Source organism: Lagenorhynchus albirostris, chromosome 5, assembly GCF_949774975.1.
Source record: "Lagenorhynchus albirostris chromosome 5, mLagAlb1.1, whole genome shotgun sequence".
NCBI lineage: Eukaryota > Metazoa > Chordata > Mammalia > Artiodactyla > Delphinidae > Lagenorhynchus > Lagenorhynchus albirostris.
In genome coordinates, this window is record NC_083099.1 from 139,959,887 (window position 1) to 139,981,336 (window position 21,450).

The following is a 21,450-nucleotide window of genomic DNA, read 5'->3' on the forward strand; positions in this document are numbered from 1 at the left end:
GAGTGGGGACGTGAGAGAAATGAGACCAGAGAAGTCCACTGGACAGGAGAATTTTCAGCGACTGGTGGCCACTGGATAAACAGTGACTTCCGCAAGCCCTGGTGTATGTGTCCTGGGCTGCCAAGACAAAGAGCCACACCCTGAGCGGCTTAGAAGCATGGAAATGTGTTATGTCAGTCCTGGAGGTCAGAGTAAGAAATCAGGTTGTCTGCAGGCCCGTGGTCCCTCTCAAGCCTGTAGGGGGGCATCCTTCCTGGCCTCTCCTAGCTTCTGGTAGCCCCAGACTTTCCATGGTTGATGGCAGCATCATTTCAATCCCTGACTCTGTCTTCACATGGCCTTCTCCCTGTGTCTCTTCCCCTTGTCTTCTCTCTGTATATGTCTGTCTTTCCGTCCAAGTTTCTCCTTTCTGTGAGGACACCCGCCAAGCTGGATTAGGGCCCATCCTAACGACCTCATTTCAACTTGACTTCTCTGTAAAGACCTTATCTCCAAATGATGTCACATTCTGAGATCCTGCAGGCGTGGACCTTTTTTGGGGGAGGCACAATTCAACCCATAGTGGCTTGCTTGATAAACATTCATTATCGGAAGTCAAAGTCAATTTAACGCTCACCCTCAGGAGCAAGAAAGATCCCACTACCAGAGCCCATGTTAGCATCCAGGGAGTATCATTTCCCAGGCAGCTCTGAGCCCCTGTGCAAGCACTGATTGCCAAAAAAGGGGCAATGTGATCGTTTCCCAGACACGTGCACCTGTGATGTGTCAAGCCATTTTGACATGCCTAAAATGAGAATTCCGCCATAAAAATAGAATAGAAGAACTTAGATGATGATGTTCCGAAGGCAATTTATGCTTTCCCATGCTCTGGAATTCATTAAAAAAAATAATTTATTTGTCTTTGAAAATCTAAGTTCACTTTCAAGGACCACTTTTATTTTGCTTTGCATACAATCATTAGTGTGTGAACTGTATCAGTGTGTGAACAGGATGGTACCTAAGAAGGGAACTCCTGGCTTGGGGCCAGGGTGCCAATAGAAGCCCTCCAATTTAATGACTGCTTTTAAAAGATTTTGCACATTTTTAAAGCCCACTCAGCCATCAACAAGCACTACTCTGCCCAGTGACAAAGCCAGGTTGACCTCACAGAGCTTCTTGTCACGTGGAGGACACCTGACACCTGAGGTCTAGGCTGCTTGACAAGGATGTACTTGTAGACACATGATCATCCCCTCCCATTCCTTCAGGAATGTGTTTTATCACAATCTGCTCCTGAAGCCAAAATTATTTGAGGATGTGTGGTTTTAAAACATGACCCCCAAATTCTTTGACACTCCTCCATTGAGGGGTCTCCCCAAATCTGGACTCTGTGACTTCTTGGTCAATAGCATATAGTGGGATGACTGGGGTTGGAAGAATTCTATGACCCCCAATGACCCCCACCTTTGTACACCTCCTCCCCTTTGAGTGTGGGTGGAAGCTGTGAGTATGCTATGCCATCGCTCCTGTGATTATGTTGCATCATAGGTTGGAAGGGAGATTATCCAAGTGGGCCTCATCTAACCACATGGGCCTTTTAAAAGCAGAGAGTCTTCTCCAGCTGGCTGCACAGGGGAAGTCAGAGGTTGGAAGCAGAGGGAGGCCCGATGCACCGTTGCTGGCTTAGGTGGTGGAGGGAGTCACATGCCAAGGAATGTGCGTGACCTTGAGGAGCAGTGAGTAGCGCTTGGCTGACACCCAGCAAGGAAATGGGGACCTCAGTCCTACAACCACAAGCAAATGAGTCCAGATCACGAAACTAATGAACTTAGCAGTGGATTCATTCCCAGAGTCTCAAGATAACCCAGAACCCAGCTGAACCTGCCCAGACTTCTGACTTACAGAACTGTGCGATAGTAAATGCGTATTGTTTTAAGCCACTAAATTTGTGGGAGTTCATTACTCAGTAACAAAAAACTAATATAGTGACACTGACAATTTCTAGGTCCAGGCTTTCAAAGCCTAGAAGCTTCCACATTCTGTCCAATGGGACAGTTGCTCTTGGAACCAAATTGCCATGCTATGAGGGAGCCCAAGCAGCGCCACAGAGAGGTCCATGTGGAGAGGAGTGAAGACCCTCACCATTAGGAGCAAACTTCCAGCCTTGTGAAGGAGTCCCTTTGGACGTGGGTCCAGCTCCAGGTGTCCCAGCTGACAGTGTGTGTTGCAGGACAGGCCATCTCCACTGAGCCCTGCCCAGATTGAAAAATAAATGATGGCTTTTAAGGCACTAAGTATTGGGGTGGTTTAAATAGAGGGGGAATTTTCTGCTGATGGTCCAGGGCCAAAATTTCTCATTATGTCCCTAGTGATATGGTTGATGTTAAAAATAACTGAAAGACATGCCTGCATGAGAGGGTGAAATGGCTCTTGCAACTTTAAGGACACATTATTCTAGTCAACTTTCCTCCTAAGATTTTGTGATCAAGGAATGCAATGGACAGATGGTATTTTGCAAATTCCTACTTACAGAGGGATTTATGAACTTTGTACCCCAGTTAACCACACTCACAAAAATGGTCATCTTCAATGCTTTTGAGGGCATGGTGAAATAAGCCATCTCAGATACTGCATGTGGGATTGTAAACGGGCATAGTTCTGTAATCAAATTTAACTCTATCAGTAATTTTAAAGTGAATAATGTTTTGACATATGACTCTAATTAAAAGAGCCTAATGTGAGATAGAGTACCAAATGCAAAATAAAAGAAAAAAAAACCAGCCCTCTACATGCATAAATACATTCATCTCGGTATTGCTTGCAATACTGAAAAGCTGGAAACAACATAATGTTTAAGGGCTTGGATATTCTCACAGTTATGATAGTTTATAATGATATTATGTATCATAATATAGCATATTATTATAAGTCCATTAAAGCAATGCTCATGAATTTTTTTTAGTGATAGAGAACGATGCTTATAATAGAGTTAAATTTAAAGTGATATAAAATTGTATAGACATCAACATATTCTACTGTGTAATACATGAAAGTACATATGTTTGTTCAAATAAAAGATTTCTAACAGTTAAAATACAGATGCAACTTAATGTTTAGTAATTAAAGAATTAATAAAGTAAATGATGGTACATCCATAAAACATACACTTTTTAGCCACTCAAAATTATTTCATGAGAATACATAAATTTATGGAAACACATTTAAGCCATTGGTTAAGTGGGGATATTGGTTTCCTAGGGCTACTGTTACCTGTACTGTTAAAGTACCACAAATTTGGTGTCTTAAAACAACATGTCTTCATTGTTTCATAGTTCTGGAGGCTGGAAGTCCGACATCAAGGTGTCAGCAGGACCACACTCCCTCTGAAGGCTCTAGGGGAGGATGCTTCTTTGCCCCTTCCATCTCCTGGCCAGCAATGCTTGGCATTCCTTGGCTTGTGGCTGCATCGTTCCACTCTCTGCCTCTGTCATCACAAGGCCTTCTCCCCTTGTCTTCATATACTCTTCCCTCTGTGTATGTCCCTGAGTCCAAATTTCTCTCTGCTTATAAGGGCACCAATTATATTGAATTTATCACCTTCTGTAATCCAGTACGACCTCACTTTAATTTAACTAACTACCTGGGCCCTATATCCAAATAAGGTCACATTCTGAGGTTCTGGGTAGACATGCCTTCTGAGGGGGACACTATTCAACCCAGTATAGAGGATGAAGTGAACAAATGCAAATTTTGTGGGTAAAATTATATATAATAATGCAATACAAAGTTAAAAATTATACATGACATACACACATACACACTCTTAGACACATAGGTGCATATCCACACACGTAAAGGATCGGAAGGCTTTATAATACTTGGTGGTGGGTCTCCCTGGGTCGCAAGGTTTTGAGTTCTGCTTAATGACCTCTGTGTATTTTTCTGAATTTTCCACAGTTTCTACATCGACAACACATTCTTTTTGTAATTAAAACAACAATTATTTAAGTATTTTTTTTGCCATTCAAATTGACAAAAATTAAAATAGCTGATAGTGTTGATTGCATTGGACATTAGCTGCTAGGGGCAATATAATTATCTTGGAGAGCCTCTTGCTAATCCGGAATGTTTCAGACTTCCTGAGATGTGCATGTCTTCTGACCCAGGGATTGCATAAAAAAAAAAAAAAAAGAGAGAAAAACCCACTTTATCTTTTAGAGCAGTTTTGGGTTCAGAGCAGAATTAAGCAGCAGATTCAGAGGGTATATCCCCTGCCCAGCACTCTCCCCAGCCTCTGTGTAGAGCCTCCCTGCTATCAATCCCTCACCAGGGGAACATTTGTTGCAATTGGTGAATCTGCATTGAAACATCACAACCATTCAGAGTCCATAGCTGACTTTAGAGTTCACTCTTGGTGTTGTACATTCTATGGGTTTTGGCAAACGTATACTGACATGCATTTCCCCTAACAGTATCATGCATAGTATTTTCACTGCCCTAAATATACTCTCTTCTCTGCCTATTTATCCTCCCACCCCTAGCAGTCACTGAACTTTTTACTGTCTCCGTAGTAAAAATTGCATTTTTCAGACCTGATCCTAGGGAAATCACTAGGTGTTTATGCTCTGATCCAGCCATGACGATGTTCACCACTGTGATAAAATGTGCCAGTCATGTGACACCCAACAACAGGAATATGCTTAGATAAGTGATGCACCTTCCTTTGATGGAATTTTGCTTAGCCATTAAAAATAATGTGAGTGTTTACTGACTGGGGGCAGAGGCTTACAATATATTAAGTAAATAAAATCTGGTTCCTAAACAGTAGATAAAATAATATTTTTTAAACAGATATATGCCATGCTACTAACTGCTTGTCTTTGCATGTTGGGCTTAAGAGAAATCTTTTAAAATTTTCCTCCTTTTCTGCTTACCTGAATCTTCTAATTTTTCCATAGTTAATATGTATCACTTATAATGAGGAAAACAACAGAAGCTATGCATTAAAAATTCCTAATGCTTATCTAGGGGTGATACTTTCACATGGGTTTTATTTTCTTCTTTATAGTAGATTGAGCCTAATATGAAATTGCTGTCTATGTAAGTGAAAAACAGTTAAATGTGGGCACTTTTCTAACAGGGAAGAATGTATCTGACTGCGTATTGGATATGTTTCTTTAACCTTTGTATTCTATTGCTTTTGTTACAAGTTAATCACTAAAAGAATGTTGCCTATAGCCTGAAATATATAGGGTAGTCCATTCTCAAGGCTCTGACCTTTAAAGGTATAACCCTTTCCCATTCATATAGAGATAAAAATTGCAGAACAGAGAATAGCATTTGTCTTGTGGGAGCTTTATAGGAACATTGTGACCAGACCCATGTGGACAGCTGCAAGAACAAAGGATTCTCAAGAAGTCTGCAGCAACCATCCCCACCTCCCACCCCCTTTTAGTACAAAAGCAGCCTGAATTCTAACTCGGGGAAGATGGTTCTTTGGGACACTAGTCCACCTTCATCTCAGTCTGCTGCCTTTCTGAATAAAGTCGTTATTCTTGCCCCAACACCTCATCCCTTGATTTATTGGCCTGTTGTGTGGTGAGTGGTATGAGCCTGGACTTGGTAACACTTTCATGATTCAACCTATTACTTGTAATATTTAAAAAATATTCCATAGAGATCATGCCACTCATTCACTTAAATTCCGCAGAGGGCTCCTTTTAAAAGCTCTAAAATTGTGGCTCTCATACAAATCTAAAAGAAACATGTGTCCCAGATTTTATTTAACTCACTAATTAATGAGGGAACCAGCAAGACGTTACAACAGACTGAATGGACAATTCAAGGGACACATATCTATGTACCATCAAGAATGTTAAAAAAAATTTACAAATAGATGCAAAACTAGTCAATATCTGTAGGGCAAAAATCAACTGCATTTTTGCCAAAGGTCATCGGCATTTCTAAGGACTAGAAGCATTTATATTACTGTCAGTTTCTTACAACTTTGTATTAGTGAAGAATCCCATGATCCTCTGTCTGCAGGGCGGAGGCCCAGGAGAGCTGGTGGTGTAGTTCAGTCCAAGTCTGAAACCCTGAGAACTGAAGGACCGATGGCCTAAGTTCCAGTTTGACTCCAAAGATCTGAGAACCAGGAATGCCAGTGTCTGAGGGCAGGAGATGACCAATGTCCCAGCTGAACAGTCAGGCAGAGAGCAAATTCACTGTTCCTCCACTTTCTGTTCTTTTCAGACACTCAGTAGATTAGATAAGGCCCACTCACATTGGCAAGGAATCTGCTTTACTCAGTCTACTGATTCAAATGCCAACCTCTTCTGGAGATGCCTTCATAAACACACCCAGAAATAATGTTTAACCAGCTATCTGCGTGCTCCATGGCCTGTCAAGTTGACACATAAAATCTACCATCCCAAACTTAAAAGAGTTTTCAATACCTCAGAGGCAGCTCAGGTCCTATTAAATCAGATAACGCCAGAATCTTTTTTGCCCATTTCAAAGTTTTCATCAGTTTTCCTGATGTTTCTTTCTATATTAGAAGATCAAGACCAACCACTTGTCTGGACCCTGCCTCCCCTCTGGGCTTATCCGAGGCCCCCCTGGCCCCCCAGCTAACTGCATTCAGGTCCCATGAGCCTCTTTAACATTCTCAGGGTACCAAGTCTCCTGCCATCCATCCTGCTGCCCAGATGCACATTGTTCCCTCTGCTCCAGGAGTGGTCCTCTGCGCCCTCCACCTTCCTGCCCAATTCACTACTTACATCCTCCCACTCCAATCTGAGCTCAAACCCAGTTTCCTCAGGGAAACTCCCTCCTCACCCCAACCTTCATCAGAGTTCCTTCAGAGATTTTACTGCAATAGGAATTACAGTGTGAATTTGTTTTATGTAAATTTGAATTTTACAATTTTAAAATAGCACAGGCTAAAAATATTAGTAAAATCTCTCTTTATGTTCAAACTTTGAAATAATGCAAATCTCCCAAATTAAAAAAAAAAAAGAAAAAAAATAATCCGTCAGGACCACACAGTTTGAGCTGCATTTCCAGTGACTTGTTAGTAATGTTTCCACTCTTGCCCTGGGGGAACCTCTCAGTAACTGGTAGATAGGAATACCCCGAGGAGACCGCGCATTTGCGGTGGAATTGCTGACAGTGCTTTTGATCATTATGTATGCGTAGTTGTTATGGCACTTGTGGGGAATCAGAACATACCACCCTAAAATATTCCACTTTGGCATATGCATTCTTTTAAGTTGAAGATGAGTGAGAAACAGCAGACACCAAACTCTCCACCCTCCACTCTTTTGTACCATGAAGGGCAAAGGGATCTTAATACTGGAGACTTTTATCAGAATCAACACAAACAAAGCTTATCAACACAACACTTACCTTCCATTAGTCTCACCCATGTACTCACCTTCCCACAGGTGGCCACCCCAGAAGCCTCAACTCCTTTTCCTTTTCCTGTCACTTCTCTAAAATTTATTTTCTTGTTAGACACTAGGTAAGCCCAAGTCCTAACCGCCCCTTTGAGCTACCCGGCAATGAGTTTCCTCTGCCTGTATTTGTACTGCATGTGTTAATAAATTCTTGTTTTCCTCTTGTTAATCTGTCAGTTTAATTTCCAGCGTCCCAGCCACAGTCTGAGGAGGGTAAAGCTTGTTTTTCCCCTCCCCTTTGTTATTATACCTTAAATTTTTCTAGAAGCTCTAATGATATTCTCCAGCAGTACTGCTGAGGCTGAGGGTAGGGCTGGAAACCTTGGCTGGTAGTGTGCTCCGAAGGCCAGTTCGCAGAACTGGTGAATGAAATTCTAAATGTCAGGAAGGAATGGAGCCAAAAAATATTTAAAAAGCACATTAGGGCAAATAAGAGTGACCCTGGCCTTCAATTTTTATTCCTGTGACTCACTGCCCTGGAATTATTTGAGTTCTCAAGTATGTTAGGCCTTCGGGGCACAGCTCCTAAATAAGATGCTATAACCCCGTGTATATGTGTGAGATTATTTGACAAACATATCGACTCTCTAAGTCTATCTGCTTGTTCACCATTTTTCTGACCAGCTCCTAGCACCAGAGCCTGGTAGGGAGGGGAAAAAACCTTTTCCTCTACCCTCTTATGTTCCTTTACTGAGACCTGTGAATTAAACTGACAAAACAAAGGTGACTAGGAGCAAAAGGTTTATTTTGTGTGCATATGGGAGCCAACAAAGGAAGTAACTGGCTCATTGAATGGTTAAAGACTGACATAGCTAATTTAGTAGGAGAAAGGGAGGGGGTGAGAAAAGGTATTTTAGGGGAAGAATTTATGGCAACCTTATTTCCCAGGAGGTCCTGCTTTTAGTCAGAAAAGGGAAGCTCTGAGAAAGCTTTTTTTCTTTATTTCCTTTTTTCTTTTTTTGCATCTGTTGACTCTCCAATGTCTTCAGCTTAAAAATTGTCTTTATGCCAAAGTGACATGTCTTGGGGTGGCATGTTCTGATCCCCTTCAACTGGAAGACACAGCATTTCCCCTATTTATTCGCTTCAGGGTCTTACTCTAAGTATATGACCCATACCTTCTGTTGTCACCTCTTCTGTGCAGATGCCCTTGACCCTGAGTCCCACGACAGGATTAGAATGTGATGGGGGAGACCAACCAGATACTCAAAAACAACTGTAAGAGAGCAGACAATTCAGTACACTGCTGCTTCGGGATTTGGGGGGATGGTTTTTCCCAGGAATTCTCAATGCTCTGAAAAGCCAAGTTCCTCAGTTCGCTTGTCAGGGGCTGGGAGTGGGGTCTGGGATGCCTGCAGAAAACCTCTTAGCAGTTCTCCTGCAAACGCTCCACAGGAAACTGGACTTGACTTCTAAAGCTGGCCCCGTTCCAGAGGACGTCACTCTCAGGACTTTTTTTTTTTCTTTCACAAAAGAACCTGTTCTTGTGGATGTGGAGGGGCCGGGCTGCGAGAAGAAACCCGCTTTGCCAGCTCCGGGCCTGTGCCGGAGCCCAAGGAGCAAGGTTGGCCAGTGGCCGGCCACGTCCACGTCCAAGTGCAGGAGGGGGCCGCCAGCCTCCCACTGGCCTCCTGCAGGACACAAGAAAGGCTTGGGGCAGGAACAGGGGGTGGAGGGCAGCCTTGGCCCTGAGGCAGGACGTGGTCAGCCTGGCCGGACCTGGGGCTGGCTGATGATTAATGGGGAGTCTGCGGCTCCAGGGCCCTGGTGCACAGCCCGGCCTGTGACGTGAGCGACTTCCTGGTTACAGGTGAGAGCGGTCCGGATTCTCCGTGGCCGAGAGATTTGTTCCTGCGTTTCTGTGGGGAGAGCTGAGAGGCAGGAGAGGGGCCTTTGGGGACCGCAGTACCTTCGCTGAAGCCCCAACGGGCAGATTCACCTGTCACAGGTGAGACACCGCGTGGGCCTGGTGTGTGGCCAAAGGACTCCCCGCAGGTATCCGCTTCCTCCTGGGGAGCCGGTACTCAGCCCCTGGCAGGCCGCTTGCTGGTCTGGGGTGGGGGTGGAGGGGGAAGTGCTGGACAATCCAACACGTATCTGTTTCCCAAATTCCACAGAGTTAAAAATTAAAAGATCGGGCTGCTCTGCGAGCTTAGGAATTTGAGATGATTTCTAATCAAGCTTCACAGGGAGCTGTTCTCCGAATGTGTTGAAAGCCGAGACTCGCTGGAATTTGGAAAGTCTGGATTCAAAGGCTGGAAAATTCCTGGCACTCCCGTTATTGATTGGACAGACTTTAAATGCCATTTATTCTTCCCCAATGAGAGGCCTGATGGAAAGGAAATTGCTCTAAACCTCTGGAAGTTCTAAGACTCCCCACGCCTGGCAGGCAGGGTCAAGGCGCCTCCAAATACGGGGGCGCCCAGAGCTGGGGTACTGGGGTGGAGGAGGGACCCTGGTGCCTTTGTATGTGCACATAGAGGTTTGTGGAGAGCCCCTTGTGTGCATTTAAATTCCCTCCTGTCCTACCTGTTTTGGGGCTTAGGGTTTATGCTGATGCCTAAAAACAGGATGTCTGCAGCCTCTGGATTTTATGATTTCAAGCTTTTTCCAAAAACGCAGACATAAGGGTTTGTGTGTGTGGGTAAATAAGTGAAATGATCTCATCTGGCAACTTTCTTCCTGAGATAACCGGCTTGGTGGGTGCAGACGGGTCTCCTGAGTGTTTCTGCCTTGCCTGGGCAGTAGGAAGTGGTTGTGATTTAAATCCTGTCTTGATGCAATTTTCAAAAATATTTTTATGGGGGTGCAGCTGATGTACAATGTTGTGTTAGTTTCAGGTGTACAGCAAAGTGAATCTGTTATACATATACAGATATCCACTCTTTTTAAGATTCTTTTCCCGTATAGGTCATTACAGAGTATTGAGTAGAGCTCCCTGAGCTATACAGTAGGTCCCTATTAGTTATCTATTTTATATATGGTAGTGTGTATATGTCTATCCCAATCTCCCAATTTATCCCTCCCCCCAGGTAACCATAAGTTTATTTTCTACATCTGTAACTCTGTTTCTGCTTCAATGCAATTTAGTAAGATTTAAGATTTTTGAAAGACTTTGCAGTTTTTCAACTAAAAGTAGATAATCCAAGTCTTCTGTAGCAAAATGAATGAGAATTAAAATCTCAAACTACTCCATAGATATGAACTTGCAAATTACCTGGCAAAGCCTTCCTTTAATTAAAGCAAACTGTCGGAGTTCAATTACAACTTAGAATCAATTTGGTGACAGTTCCTTCCTGTACACACCCTTCAAAACATACTGTCCCCTCAAGATCCACGTCTGGGTTCCTGTAGCTCTCGGGGTGTTCCTACGTGCCCCCGCCCGGGGGGTTCTGCTGGGCTCTTAGAAATGGACTCATTCTGTCACACAGAGAATAAGCGAGTTAAGTCATCTGGTGCTAGTCTGCAGCCTGGCTAACTAGACAATCAGTGACTAGAAGCCTTTCCTAGTGGACCTTGAGCTTATGCTGCAGTTTCAGTAATGCTGGGTCCGCACTTCACATTTATTGCTTTCAGGAAAATGTGTGATTTTTATAACTCGGCAGCTCAATCTCTCCTCCATCCTCCTCTTGAGCCTAGATTTCTAGGTGACTCGTAGAGCGATTGACTGGTCCACTTGTGTTCATCAAACCTTGAAAATTAGTAAATGATTTATTTGGCGCTTGGTAATTTGGGATCTTGGATCCATCTGGGAAGGCCATGATTTCAGTTTGGTTTGTGTTCAGCTGCTGGACAGCTTGGTATCAAGGCGTATTTGTAGGGATTTACTGAGTCTTTTTTAGATGATGTCAGGAGCTGAGTTGCTTGGTGGGAAGGTCCTGCAGCACAGATGCTGGGACCCTTCTATTACACACACGAGCAGTTATGGTTTACTATACAGGCTGAATTTTGCTTTCCAAAGCCATCAGAAAACGGGGATGGAAACCCCATGTTCCTGCTCGTGAGCTGTGAGCACCCCGTGCTGCACTTACATGTAAAGTGGGGTCACGGGCCGGGCATCCCCGCTCCCTCACCCCCACTCTATTGGATTCATCAGCTTGTATGAGGTGCTCTCTGAGGGAGCAGGCGAGGCAGCTCTTACCTGTGCCTATTTCAGTTATTGTATTTCGGCTTGTGGGTTGTGGTGGCCTATGTCCTGTTAGAGACGACGATATGGAGCCCGGGGGTATGTGGCAGTTCATCGCAGAATCCTGCGCGGGCTCGCTTAGGGAACCCGCTGCCCCCTGATTTAGGGGGAGCTGTGAAATCCACGTGGAGGCCAAAGCCAAAGTGAAAACTCCCCGCAGCTCGGGTCTCTGTGCTAAGGATGTGTGAAATAAAGAACCCCCTTCCTGGGTGGAGGAGCCGGTGTTTTTGTAGACAGTTCATGATATGTTCAGTGGGAGATTTAACTTACGTGCTCTAAGCAGCGCTGGTGGCCTCCCCGGATAGGCCTGTCCCAAGGAGAAGGAAAAAAAAAAAGCAGGGATGGAGAGCGAGCCAGAGGGTTATCAAAGAACAAAGGAAGGGCCGAGAGATGAACATGACAGGATCCCTGGGTGCTACCAAGGGGCCAGGAAGGCCTTACTTGGTCTACCCTGACCTCTCTCCTGTCCCAGCCCCAGAGCCCCCTCTACGGTTCCCCAAACGTGCCAGGCACGGTCCCACCCCAGGGCCTTTGCACCTGCTGTTTTGCCTGGGAAGCTCTTCTGTACATACCCGTGTGCCGGTCGCCTCACCGCCTTCCCTGTTCACTGGGCACCTTCCTGGGGGCCTTTCTCTGACCTCTGCATTCGAAGCACCAGCCAGCCCACCAAACACACATCCCCTCACACACACTGCTCTCTTCTATTTGTCTCCATACCTCTTACCACTTAATAAGCTTGTGATCTAGTCCCTCCTTTTGCTGTCTGTCTTCCCTTTTGCTAATGTACACTTGTTGTGAGTAGGATTTTTTTTCTCAATGATTAAAGCATCCCCATTGAAGTGAGTAGCAGTATGCCCACGCTCAGACCTTTCGGTTAGTGATTCTGTGGTCGTGGTACAGCACGTGCTTCCCACGACTTATACATGGGCTTGGGAGGAAGATCGTTGAAAACACTGATTCTCACACGGGAGCATCTACAGGAATCGGTACAATGTTTAACTTTAGGCAGATTTCTGAGCTTGCCCCCCAAAGCTTCTAATCCAGCAGGTCTGGGGTGGGCCCGAGAATTTGCTTTTCTAACAAGTTCCAAGATGAGGCTGGTGCCACTGGCCAGGCTGACTTATCTCTCCAGGGAAACACACGAGCTGGGAGGGTCCCCATGCGCCTCTGGATGGAGACAGGCTGTGACCTGCCCGCTTTGCTTTCCCAGGTGTGGAGGAGCATGCGCGATGCGGGCCGCTGCCGAGGCATCCTGGCCGCGCTGGTCGTCCTGGCTGGGCTGGCAGGTAGGGACCATGGAGCTGGCTGGCACGCTCCCGGGCATCCACCCGGAGTGGGCGGGAGGGGCTCGGAGGAGGCCACGGGGGCGCGTGGCTGCCAGCAGATTCTGCCTTAGGCTCTTCCTGTTGGGTCCCCTCCACCCACCCCCTCCATTTCCTGCTGCGCCGGCCTCACTCCGGAAGGGTCCTTCAGGTGCGCAGGAGCCCACCAGTCCTCCTCCAGGGGTCCCTGCTTGGGTACCTTCCCAAGTTCATTGCTCTTGTTGAAGCATCCCATTCCCCCTCCAGGATATTCTCCCCTTCCATTTCTACCTGGTCTTCGAGGAAGACCTGACTTGGGCGTCACCTCCTCCCTGAAGCCTTCCTGGCCTTGCAGTTTTCTGGGTGATAACCCCACATCTCCCATTGTTGGCAGAGTGAGGGGCCCATTGCCTGTGAGACTTCCCAGTCCCCCCGACAGTCCCTCCTCATCCTGGAACTTTCCCAGAGTATCAGTGGGAATAGATTACAGGTGCCCCAGGCCAGGGTCTCTGGATCAGATTCCGCGTGGCAGGAGATGGAGTGTGCAGACCCCCGGGTGCTTAGCGTAACAGGAGTTTGTATGCCAGCTTTCTTTTGACTATGTCTTCTCTTGATTTCATGGCTTCTGTCTGGTGTGATGTCTTGTTTTCCTAGCTAGGTTTTAAAGTCCTCAGGGTATTCTTACTTCAGGGATTTTAAGGCGCTGTATTGAAGAATAATATACATACGGAAAAGTGCACAAGTCATAAAGGTACAGCTTGATGAAATTTTACAAACTGAGCACCTTTGTGTATCAACGATGAGCCCAAGAACACTTCACAAATGCTTTCTTCAGCCCCTCCCCCTCCCTCAAAGTGATCATTATTCTGACTTTTAGTTGCGTAGATAAGTTTTGCTTGCTTTATACTTGACACACCTATAAACTCTGTTTCAGATGGCTAGATAATAGTTTTTTTCTTTTTTTTTAACTCCATCCACGACAGCTTGAAAAAATAAAACAGAATAAAATAGTATAGGAATGATGAGAGTGTGTGATGTGCAGTCAGGACTGTCTTACAAAGTTTGGTTTTGGGTGTGTTTACACGTTAAGACAAGGGAACCAGGCTGTGGTGTTAACATGCATTTAGGGGCAAAGATGTCTGGAAGCCTGTGCCTTCTAGTACGTGGTGCTAAGTGTTTAGTAGGTGCTTGATAAGCATTTGTTTGCAGGGTGGAGAGGAAAACATTTTCCCTGCTTGTGTAGGGACTCATGCGGTTAGCAAACCAGGCTCGGCACACCTTTTAGGGATATGGCTCCAACGTGGCTGTCTCAGCCACGGCGGTAAAAATCTCTTCCGGCAGCTTAGCGGGAAACTGATGAACTCTGCGTCTACAATTTTTCTCAGCTATTTTTCCTGAAGTACTGTTTTGAAGGCAGGGATGGCTTGGGTTGAGGTCTGGAGATAGCTATTCCAGAAGGGGAGAGGATTATGGGTAATCCTAGAGCCCTTTGGGGGATGGGGTCCATTGCAAAAGCCTGAACTCCTAGGATGCTTCATCATGGAAAGTGTCGGGTAGAGACACCCCCAATGGCTTTGAATAGCTGAAGACAACCTCCACGTGCCCCCAGAGGACTCCTGCCAGCCCTCGCCTGTCCACCTTGCTCCTAGCGTGATGGGTTATTTGTTCACTCGGTGAATATTCACTGGGATCTTCTTACATGCCATTTAGGTGCAGGCACTGGGATGAGCAAAACCAGGCGCAGTCTCTGCTAACAAAGAGCTTAGACATCAGTTGATAGAAAAATCAATACAAAATCACCACCATGACAATTGCTTCACTCATCTGAAAGTCTGTTATGGCTAATTTGACCTGCACAGGGTGGTCTGGGAAGGCTTCCTGAGGAGGAGACGACTTGGCTGGGAGCTGAGGAGTAAGCGAGACTAGTTCTTCAGGCAGTCACTGCCTGTGCAAAGGCCCTGGGGCCAGAAAGAGTTGGTGAGTTGGATAAATTGAAGATGGTCTGGTGGGCGGAGTTTGGGGCAAAATGAAGTTGGAGAGGACGTTGATGTGAGACTAAGAAGGGTCTTAAGGTATGGTAGTGTTAAGGGTGATCTGGTCTGTATCCTAAAGGATGGAAATATTTTAAACGAAGTCTGGGGTGTTGGGGTGGGAGGTTGGAAAGGGTACCTGGTCACATAGGCATGTTGAGAAGACCCATCTGGCTGCCCCGTGGACAGCGCAGTCTTGGGTGATGGCGGTGGCACAGCGGTGGTGGTGGCACCTCCTGCTATGGTCAGCGGGACATGGGGGGCAGCTCTGATACACCTCGGGACCCCCTCCCTCACTTGCCAGTTTCCTTCTGATGCTCCCAGCCCCCGAAGTTTTTTGACTACCATTTTCTCCATCGGAACTGTCTTACCTGGGCACTTCCCTTCTACTGCCCTCTGCTTTATTTCCCTTTCTCCCTTCTGCTTTTAATTGTCTGCTTGTCTGTTCATTTCCAATGTTAAGTAAGGGATGGGAGCAGGTGAGGGGTCTACATGTGCAGGAGGGAAGCTGGAGAAGAAGTAAGTGGAAGAGTAGAGGGGTTAGTGGGTGCAGACCCTCTGTGCCCCACACGCCAGGGAGACGCCTGGCTGCTACTCCAGGGAGCTGAGAAGAAGCAGTTGCAGAAGAATGGTACTTATGTTTAGGATCTATCTGCAGAGGATTGGGAGGGGCCAGGCAGCTGGCCCACATGCTACCGTGTGAGTGATTTCAGTTTTGCAGCTGTTAGGGCACAATGAGTAGAAGAGAACCTTCTCAGTCCTGGGTGGCAGCCAGCCATTTACACGGAGATGCCTGGTGGAGCGGGATTTGCAAGGCAGGAGGAAAGCAAGGGGGGGGCGGGGCTGAAGCCCTGGATGTGGAATTGGAGGGTGTTGGCATGAATGAGCATCTTGCAAGTTGATCATCTCCTGCAAGGGAGGACCCGGTGTTGGGTGATCACCGTAGCTGGTGGCCGAGGTGGGTGCGGGGACACTCATCGTTCCCGTGGCTCTGCCCCTGGTTTGGCCCTTTGCTCTACAAAGTGAAAGGGAGAGCAAAGGGGAAAGCGGACTGTTTGATGAAAGGTCTTATTTACAATTTTCTCATATTTGTCCTGTGTGGGGCAAGTTACACACACCACAGCTGATAGGATGCAGGTGAGAGAGCAGTGAGATTCCGGGGCCTCACGTTACCGGAAATAGAGCTTCTGAGTCACAAGGCAGAGCTGGAGGGGAGTTTACTCATGGTGGCAGCGAGGATCGCAGGCAACGACCTCAGGGGAGTTTAGTGATTAGGATTTGATGCCGCCTGTTTAATTTAAAGGCCAAGTTCAAAGTGGAAGAGTTTCCATTTGGTCCAGGTCCCTCCCAAGCTCCCATCTCCTGAGCTGCACCTGGTGCATTCTTGCTCCCATGTGCAGTCTGCAGGGAATTTAAAGACTGGCTTGGAGTGAACAGTGTTTTGGAGTGAATAACCTACCCGGCACCAGGAAGTGATGGAACCAGGGTTTCAGATGCTTTGCTTATCTTGCTGGAGTGTCCTGGATGGAGCAGCTGGCCGGGCAAGCCCTGGTCTCACCGTCCCTGTGCTCCCAGCACCCAGACCCATGGGCTGTGTTCAACCTACTCCCATGGACCCGAGTCCGAGATGGGAAAGATGTTGTTATTACAGTGTGGAGTATGAGGACACGTCTCGTCTTTTCTTCCTCGCGGTGTAGATTTGGCTGTTTCTTTCCTTTGAGCTTTTTTTTAAAGATACAATTCAGGGCTCGTGGAAAGAACCAAGTTGGCACAGAGGCTGTGGCTTCCCTGGGGAATCATTTCTGCCTTCCCTTCTTCAGCCTTTTTCCCCTTTTTTAAAAATCCCGGATCAGAGGGATCCTTGGATCAGAAAGATGTGCCCAAGGGTAAGGGAGAATACCCAATTTGAGTGGTTATTAAGGGTCATACTTTCTCTCTCTTTCTATCATGCCCAGAGGCAAAACAAAGAATAGTGATCATGTTTACCCCCAAACAGGATTAGTCCTAGTTAATTCTGACCTTCCCTCAGTTCTGCCTCTTTGGAGCCTGGGATCTCTTAGTTGACCCAGTCCTACAGGTCTCAGAGACACTGTACACCCCATTCTCTCCCATTGACCTGGCCCTGCTGTGGGCACCATCCCTGCAGTGCATTCTGGGTACTCAGGTGAGTGTCAATGTGTTAATGCATGTCTGGTGGGGAGGTTCCTTTCCAGAAATCTTTCAGGTGGTAATTAGATTCTTCTAGAACCTGCCTTACAACTTGACCTTATAAGATTGGAAGGAAAGAGGGGCTGCAGTTATTTGGGGGCACCCAGTGTGGATGGGGGCTGCCTGGTGGACCTGCAGGGTTCATATCACTCTGGAAGGTGATAGAAACATGTAGTCTTTTTTTTTTTTAAGATTTTTTTGATGTGGGCCATTTTTAAAGTCTTTATTGAATTTGTTACCATATTGCTTCTGTTTTATGTTTTGGTTTTTTTGGCCGTGAGGCATGTGGGATCTTAGCTCTTGACCAGGGATTGAACCTGTACACCCTGCATTGGAAGGTGAAGTCTTAACCACTGGACAGCCAGGGAAGTCCCTGGAACATGTAATCTTACTGATGGTGGCAGGCGTGGCTGAGAAGAAACCAAGAGTGTGGGCTGTTGGGGGGTCTTTTTACTATAAACTCTGAGTGAGATCAGAGGGCAAAGAGTGGGAAAGAGGGAAAATTCAGAGTGGGAAGGGCTGAGTTTGTGTCTCAGCCCCACCACTGTGATCACAGGTCCTGAGGCGTTGCTGGTCTTGGTTTCCTCAGCATTAAAATGTAAGAGGTAACAGATGAGAAATCTTGGAGATTATCAATTGCTCTGTAAGTTCTACTTTGAATTATTATTACAAACATGGGAAAGTCTAGGAAAACTCTGACCACCCATTCGCTCTTCTGGGGTGATAAGAAAATCAGTCCTAAATGGCCAAAAGATTTTTTGAGTTCTTCAGGCGCAGAACACACTCCATCTTGAGTGTTTCTGACTGAGTTCCCATGAGCTGGAGAGGTCTTGATGCCCTCCTTGGGGAAGGCCAGTTAGGAGTTGTCATTCCAGTTAAAACCAGTGTCAGAGTGCATCTGGTGAGCAAAAGGTAGAATGTTGTGAGAAGTCTGAAGGAAACATTTTACTTTCCTCTATGATTTTCTTGGTTTGCGTTGTACGTCACATAGTAGTGACTGCTTACTGAATGCTTGAGGGTCATGTTAAGGGCTTTATGTGGATCGTCTCATTTGGTTCTTAAAACTAGTTGCTGTGGTACTTTTAACCAACCTTGGGTCCACTTGCACAACACGCGGCCAAGCCAGTCTACTGACATGAGGATGTGGTGAAGGAAGGTGCAGCGTTTATTCCAAGCACCAAACAAGGAAAACAGGCAGCTAATGCTCAAAAGACCCAGACTCCCTGATAGCTTTCAGGGAAGGGCTTTAAAAGGCAGTGTGAGGGAGGGGGTCATGGGGCTCATGAACAGCTCATGGACATTCTTCTGGTTAGTTAGTGGAGAGATAACAGGGTAGTATTTCAGGAGTTAACATCATCAGCCTTCTGGTTCCAACTGGTCTGGAGTCTATGTGCTTGTGGTCAGCATGCACTTAACTTCTTTCACCTGGTGGGGGTTTCAGTATCTGCAAAACAGCTCAAGAATATGGCTCAGGATATTATCTGTAGCCCTGGAGGAGGAGCTAAGTGTCCTTGACTTTGTTTTATGGCTAAACTATTATTATTTTGTCTTGTTTGACTGTTTTCCTTTTTTTATGCATTTTCTCACTTCTCTGGTTAAATTTGCTATTTGGAACTCAGGGAAGGTCTAAGAGGTTAAAGTTTTTATACAAACAAGAGGCAAGAGGGATAGGGGAGGGGAGGGCCTGTCTCTGGGAAGGCCCTGTAGCATTCTGCTGGGTTTCAGTACTAGTGTCCCTGTTGTGCAGTGAGGGGAGTGGTCAAGGAGAAGTGTGAAAACTTTCCCAGTGAGGCAGGACTCTGGAGTTCACAGTATTATGCTCTAGAACTACCTGCCCACCCGCTGGAGTTTTAAACACAACACTAGATTCTCTAAGACTCTCTACGAGGCTGCCAAATGCATCCCCCCAGTGTTGTCATTGAGGGATCCCACTCTCCTGCATCCTTTACATCCCCACAGGGTTCTCCTTGAGGGGTTGCATTCTCCTACATCCTTCTATGTGTTTTCCCTCTCTGTGTCTCCCCCACGTATCTCTTCTCGTCCTTAGGAAGTGGGGTGTGGCATTAGTGACAGTTCCATCCTAAGGGTGCAGGGGGCGTGCAGTGGATGCAGTCATGGCAACCTGGGGTCTCCACCCTCTATGCAAAGAGAAGCTTCTTTCCACTTCCCCCTTTGAGCCTTGGGATCTCCTCTGAGATGGAAATCACATGTCCTTCCCACTTCACTGGGAGGAAAATTCTCACTTCATGGTGAAGCTGAAAAACTTGCCCGAAGTCACAGAGCTAGGCTAGTGGTCGCTCTCTGGACAGGCTGGGGTCAGATACTTAAGGTAACATCCCGCAGGAGGTGGAGGAGGGACACTGCTCCCTCCAGTCCCAATCCCACTGGGAGTTCCGTGGACTGTGGACTGGGGAGAGGGCCATGGAAAGGAGGGCATGGGTGTGGCTTCCTGTCCACTGGAAGCTCCTGAGCTACTGGGAGACCTGGTACTGAGACCAGTAGGACATGGAATCTGAGCCACGGGATGGTCACCCAGTGGCCACAACTGGTACACAGAAGTGCTACATTGTACAGTCGACTTCTGTAGTCATCCCCTCACCACCTTGAAAAATTGGTTGTCTTTTAGCTTGTGGATCCAGCAATGAAATCATAGAGGGTCCCAAGAACGTCACGGCGCTGAAGGGCTCGGAGGCTCGCTTCAACTGCACCATCTCGCAGGGCTGGAAGCTCATCATGTGGGCTCTGAAAGGCACGGTGGTTCTGAGCATCACACCCACGGAGCCCATCATCACCAACGACCGCTTCACCACCATGAGTTATGAAGAGGGCGGTAACTTCATCTCTGAGATGATAATCCACGACGTACAACTCAGTGATGCAGGGCAAATCAAATGCAGCCTCCAGAACAGTGACCGGGATGGATCTGCCTTTCTTTCTGTCCAAGGTGTGTATGCAGGTGACTCCAATGGGAGCATTTGGAGTTCACTGGGTTAAATGTCAGGGGGCTGGAAGGGACCTTCTGAAGTTCATGTCGTATATGGGGACATATAGGGTCAAACTTCAGTTGGTGCTATGCTTAGAATTATTCTGAACTGATGGATATTTTGTTACTTAACACCATGCTCCCTCCCCCTCTCCCTTCTTATGGCCTTCCTTCCTTCTTTCACATGTGGACTTGCCTTCAGCTGGTATGCTTAGAGCTATTCTGAACTGACTAGTGTTTGTTGTTTTTAGGTGTTTATTTCTCTCCTCCCATCCTCACTGACTGTCTTTCTACTTTCTTTCTTTCTGCTTCTCTCCCTTTCCTCTTCCGTTTCCTTCCTTTCCCTTTCCTTTACTTTTTTTCTTATTAAGACTATTAAAGACAGCTTTTATCACTTTTTCATCTGACCAATTTCAGTACTAATAACTTTTCTGGAAGTACATCCCGGAATTCTGGGACCAGTTGCAGTCACTTGTCTTTGATTTAGAGAGAGAGTTGACGATCATTGCCCTTTTTCTAGCTTTTCATATACTTGACTCTATTTTTTTGCCTGACATCATTTATCAACTTTGGATCATGCTTTAACTTTTTCCTCTTTCCAGCTGAATTTTCCTAATCTATTACTCTTCCTGCCCACAGTGGTTCTTATAATCAAAGGTGTGTGTTCACTAAGCCCTACCAAGTCTTTTAGAGAAAATAAAAGAGTAAACAAAATTTATAATAATGGATAACTTATTTTTCCTTTTATCATTTATTCATTTTCATCATAGGGCTGTTGTGGGATCAAAGGTAATTTTCAGGTGCTGAAGATTATGCTACTTAGTGAAAAAAAAGGATACAAGGATTCAGAACATCTTTATCAAAGTTTAATCATTTTGCATTCCTTAAAAATGTAATTATGTACTATTTGTAGATGCATTGGAGCTTTTAGAGTTCCTGATTTCTATAGCAGCATTTCTTTTAACAGACTACATTGTGTCTTTGAAATTTTTTCTTATGCCTGTTTATTAGTTTGTTTAGGAGAAATTTCCAATGATTTGGTCTATATTCATATTGCTATCAAATCAAATTTGATAATGTTCAGTGGAGTTACATGTCTACTTATTTCTACTTGCATTTTTTAATTTAGTCAAATTGTTGTATCTTTACTTTTATGTGTCTTTAATTTTGTGTGGTTTAATTAGGGGCACAATGATATTCTCTAAATAAGTGATCCTGTGAAGCTACCTGGATTATTGGCTTAGTTTGCATGACCAAATTATTATTCTAATAATTTGTGGTATAAAGGAAAGAACACAGGACAAGG

The 21,450-nt window shown here is 45.8% G+C and overlaps 1 protein-coding gene across 1 annotated transcript in view; it reads left to right on the top strand.

The window, feature by feature from the left end:
• The first annotated feature begins 12,835 nt into the window (after nucleotides 1-12,835).
• Nucleotides 12,836-21,450, top strand: part of IGSF5 (immunoglobulin superfamily member 5) — a 39,488-nt gene continuing 30,873 nt past the window's right edge. Inside the window, exons 1-2 of the mRNA XM_060149460.1 lie at nucleotides 12,836-12,908; nucleotides 19,788-20,105. Coding sequence (XP_060005443.1) covers nucleotides 12,845-12,908; nucleotides 19,788-20,105 — 382 coding nt within the window. The 5' untranslated portion in view covers nucleotides 12,836-12,844. The remainder of the gene's footprint in view (nucleotides 12,909-19,787; nucleotides 20,106-21,450) is intronic.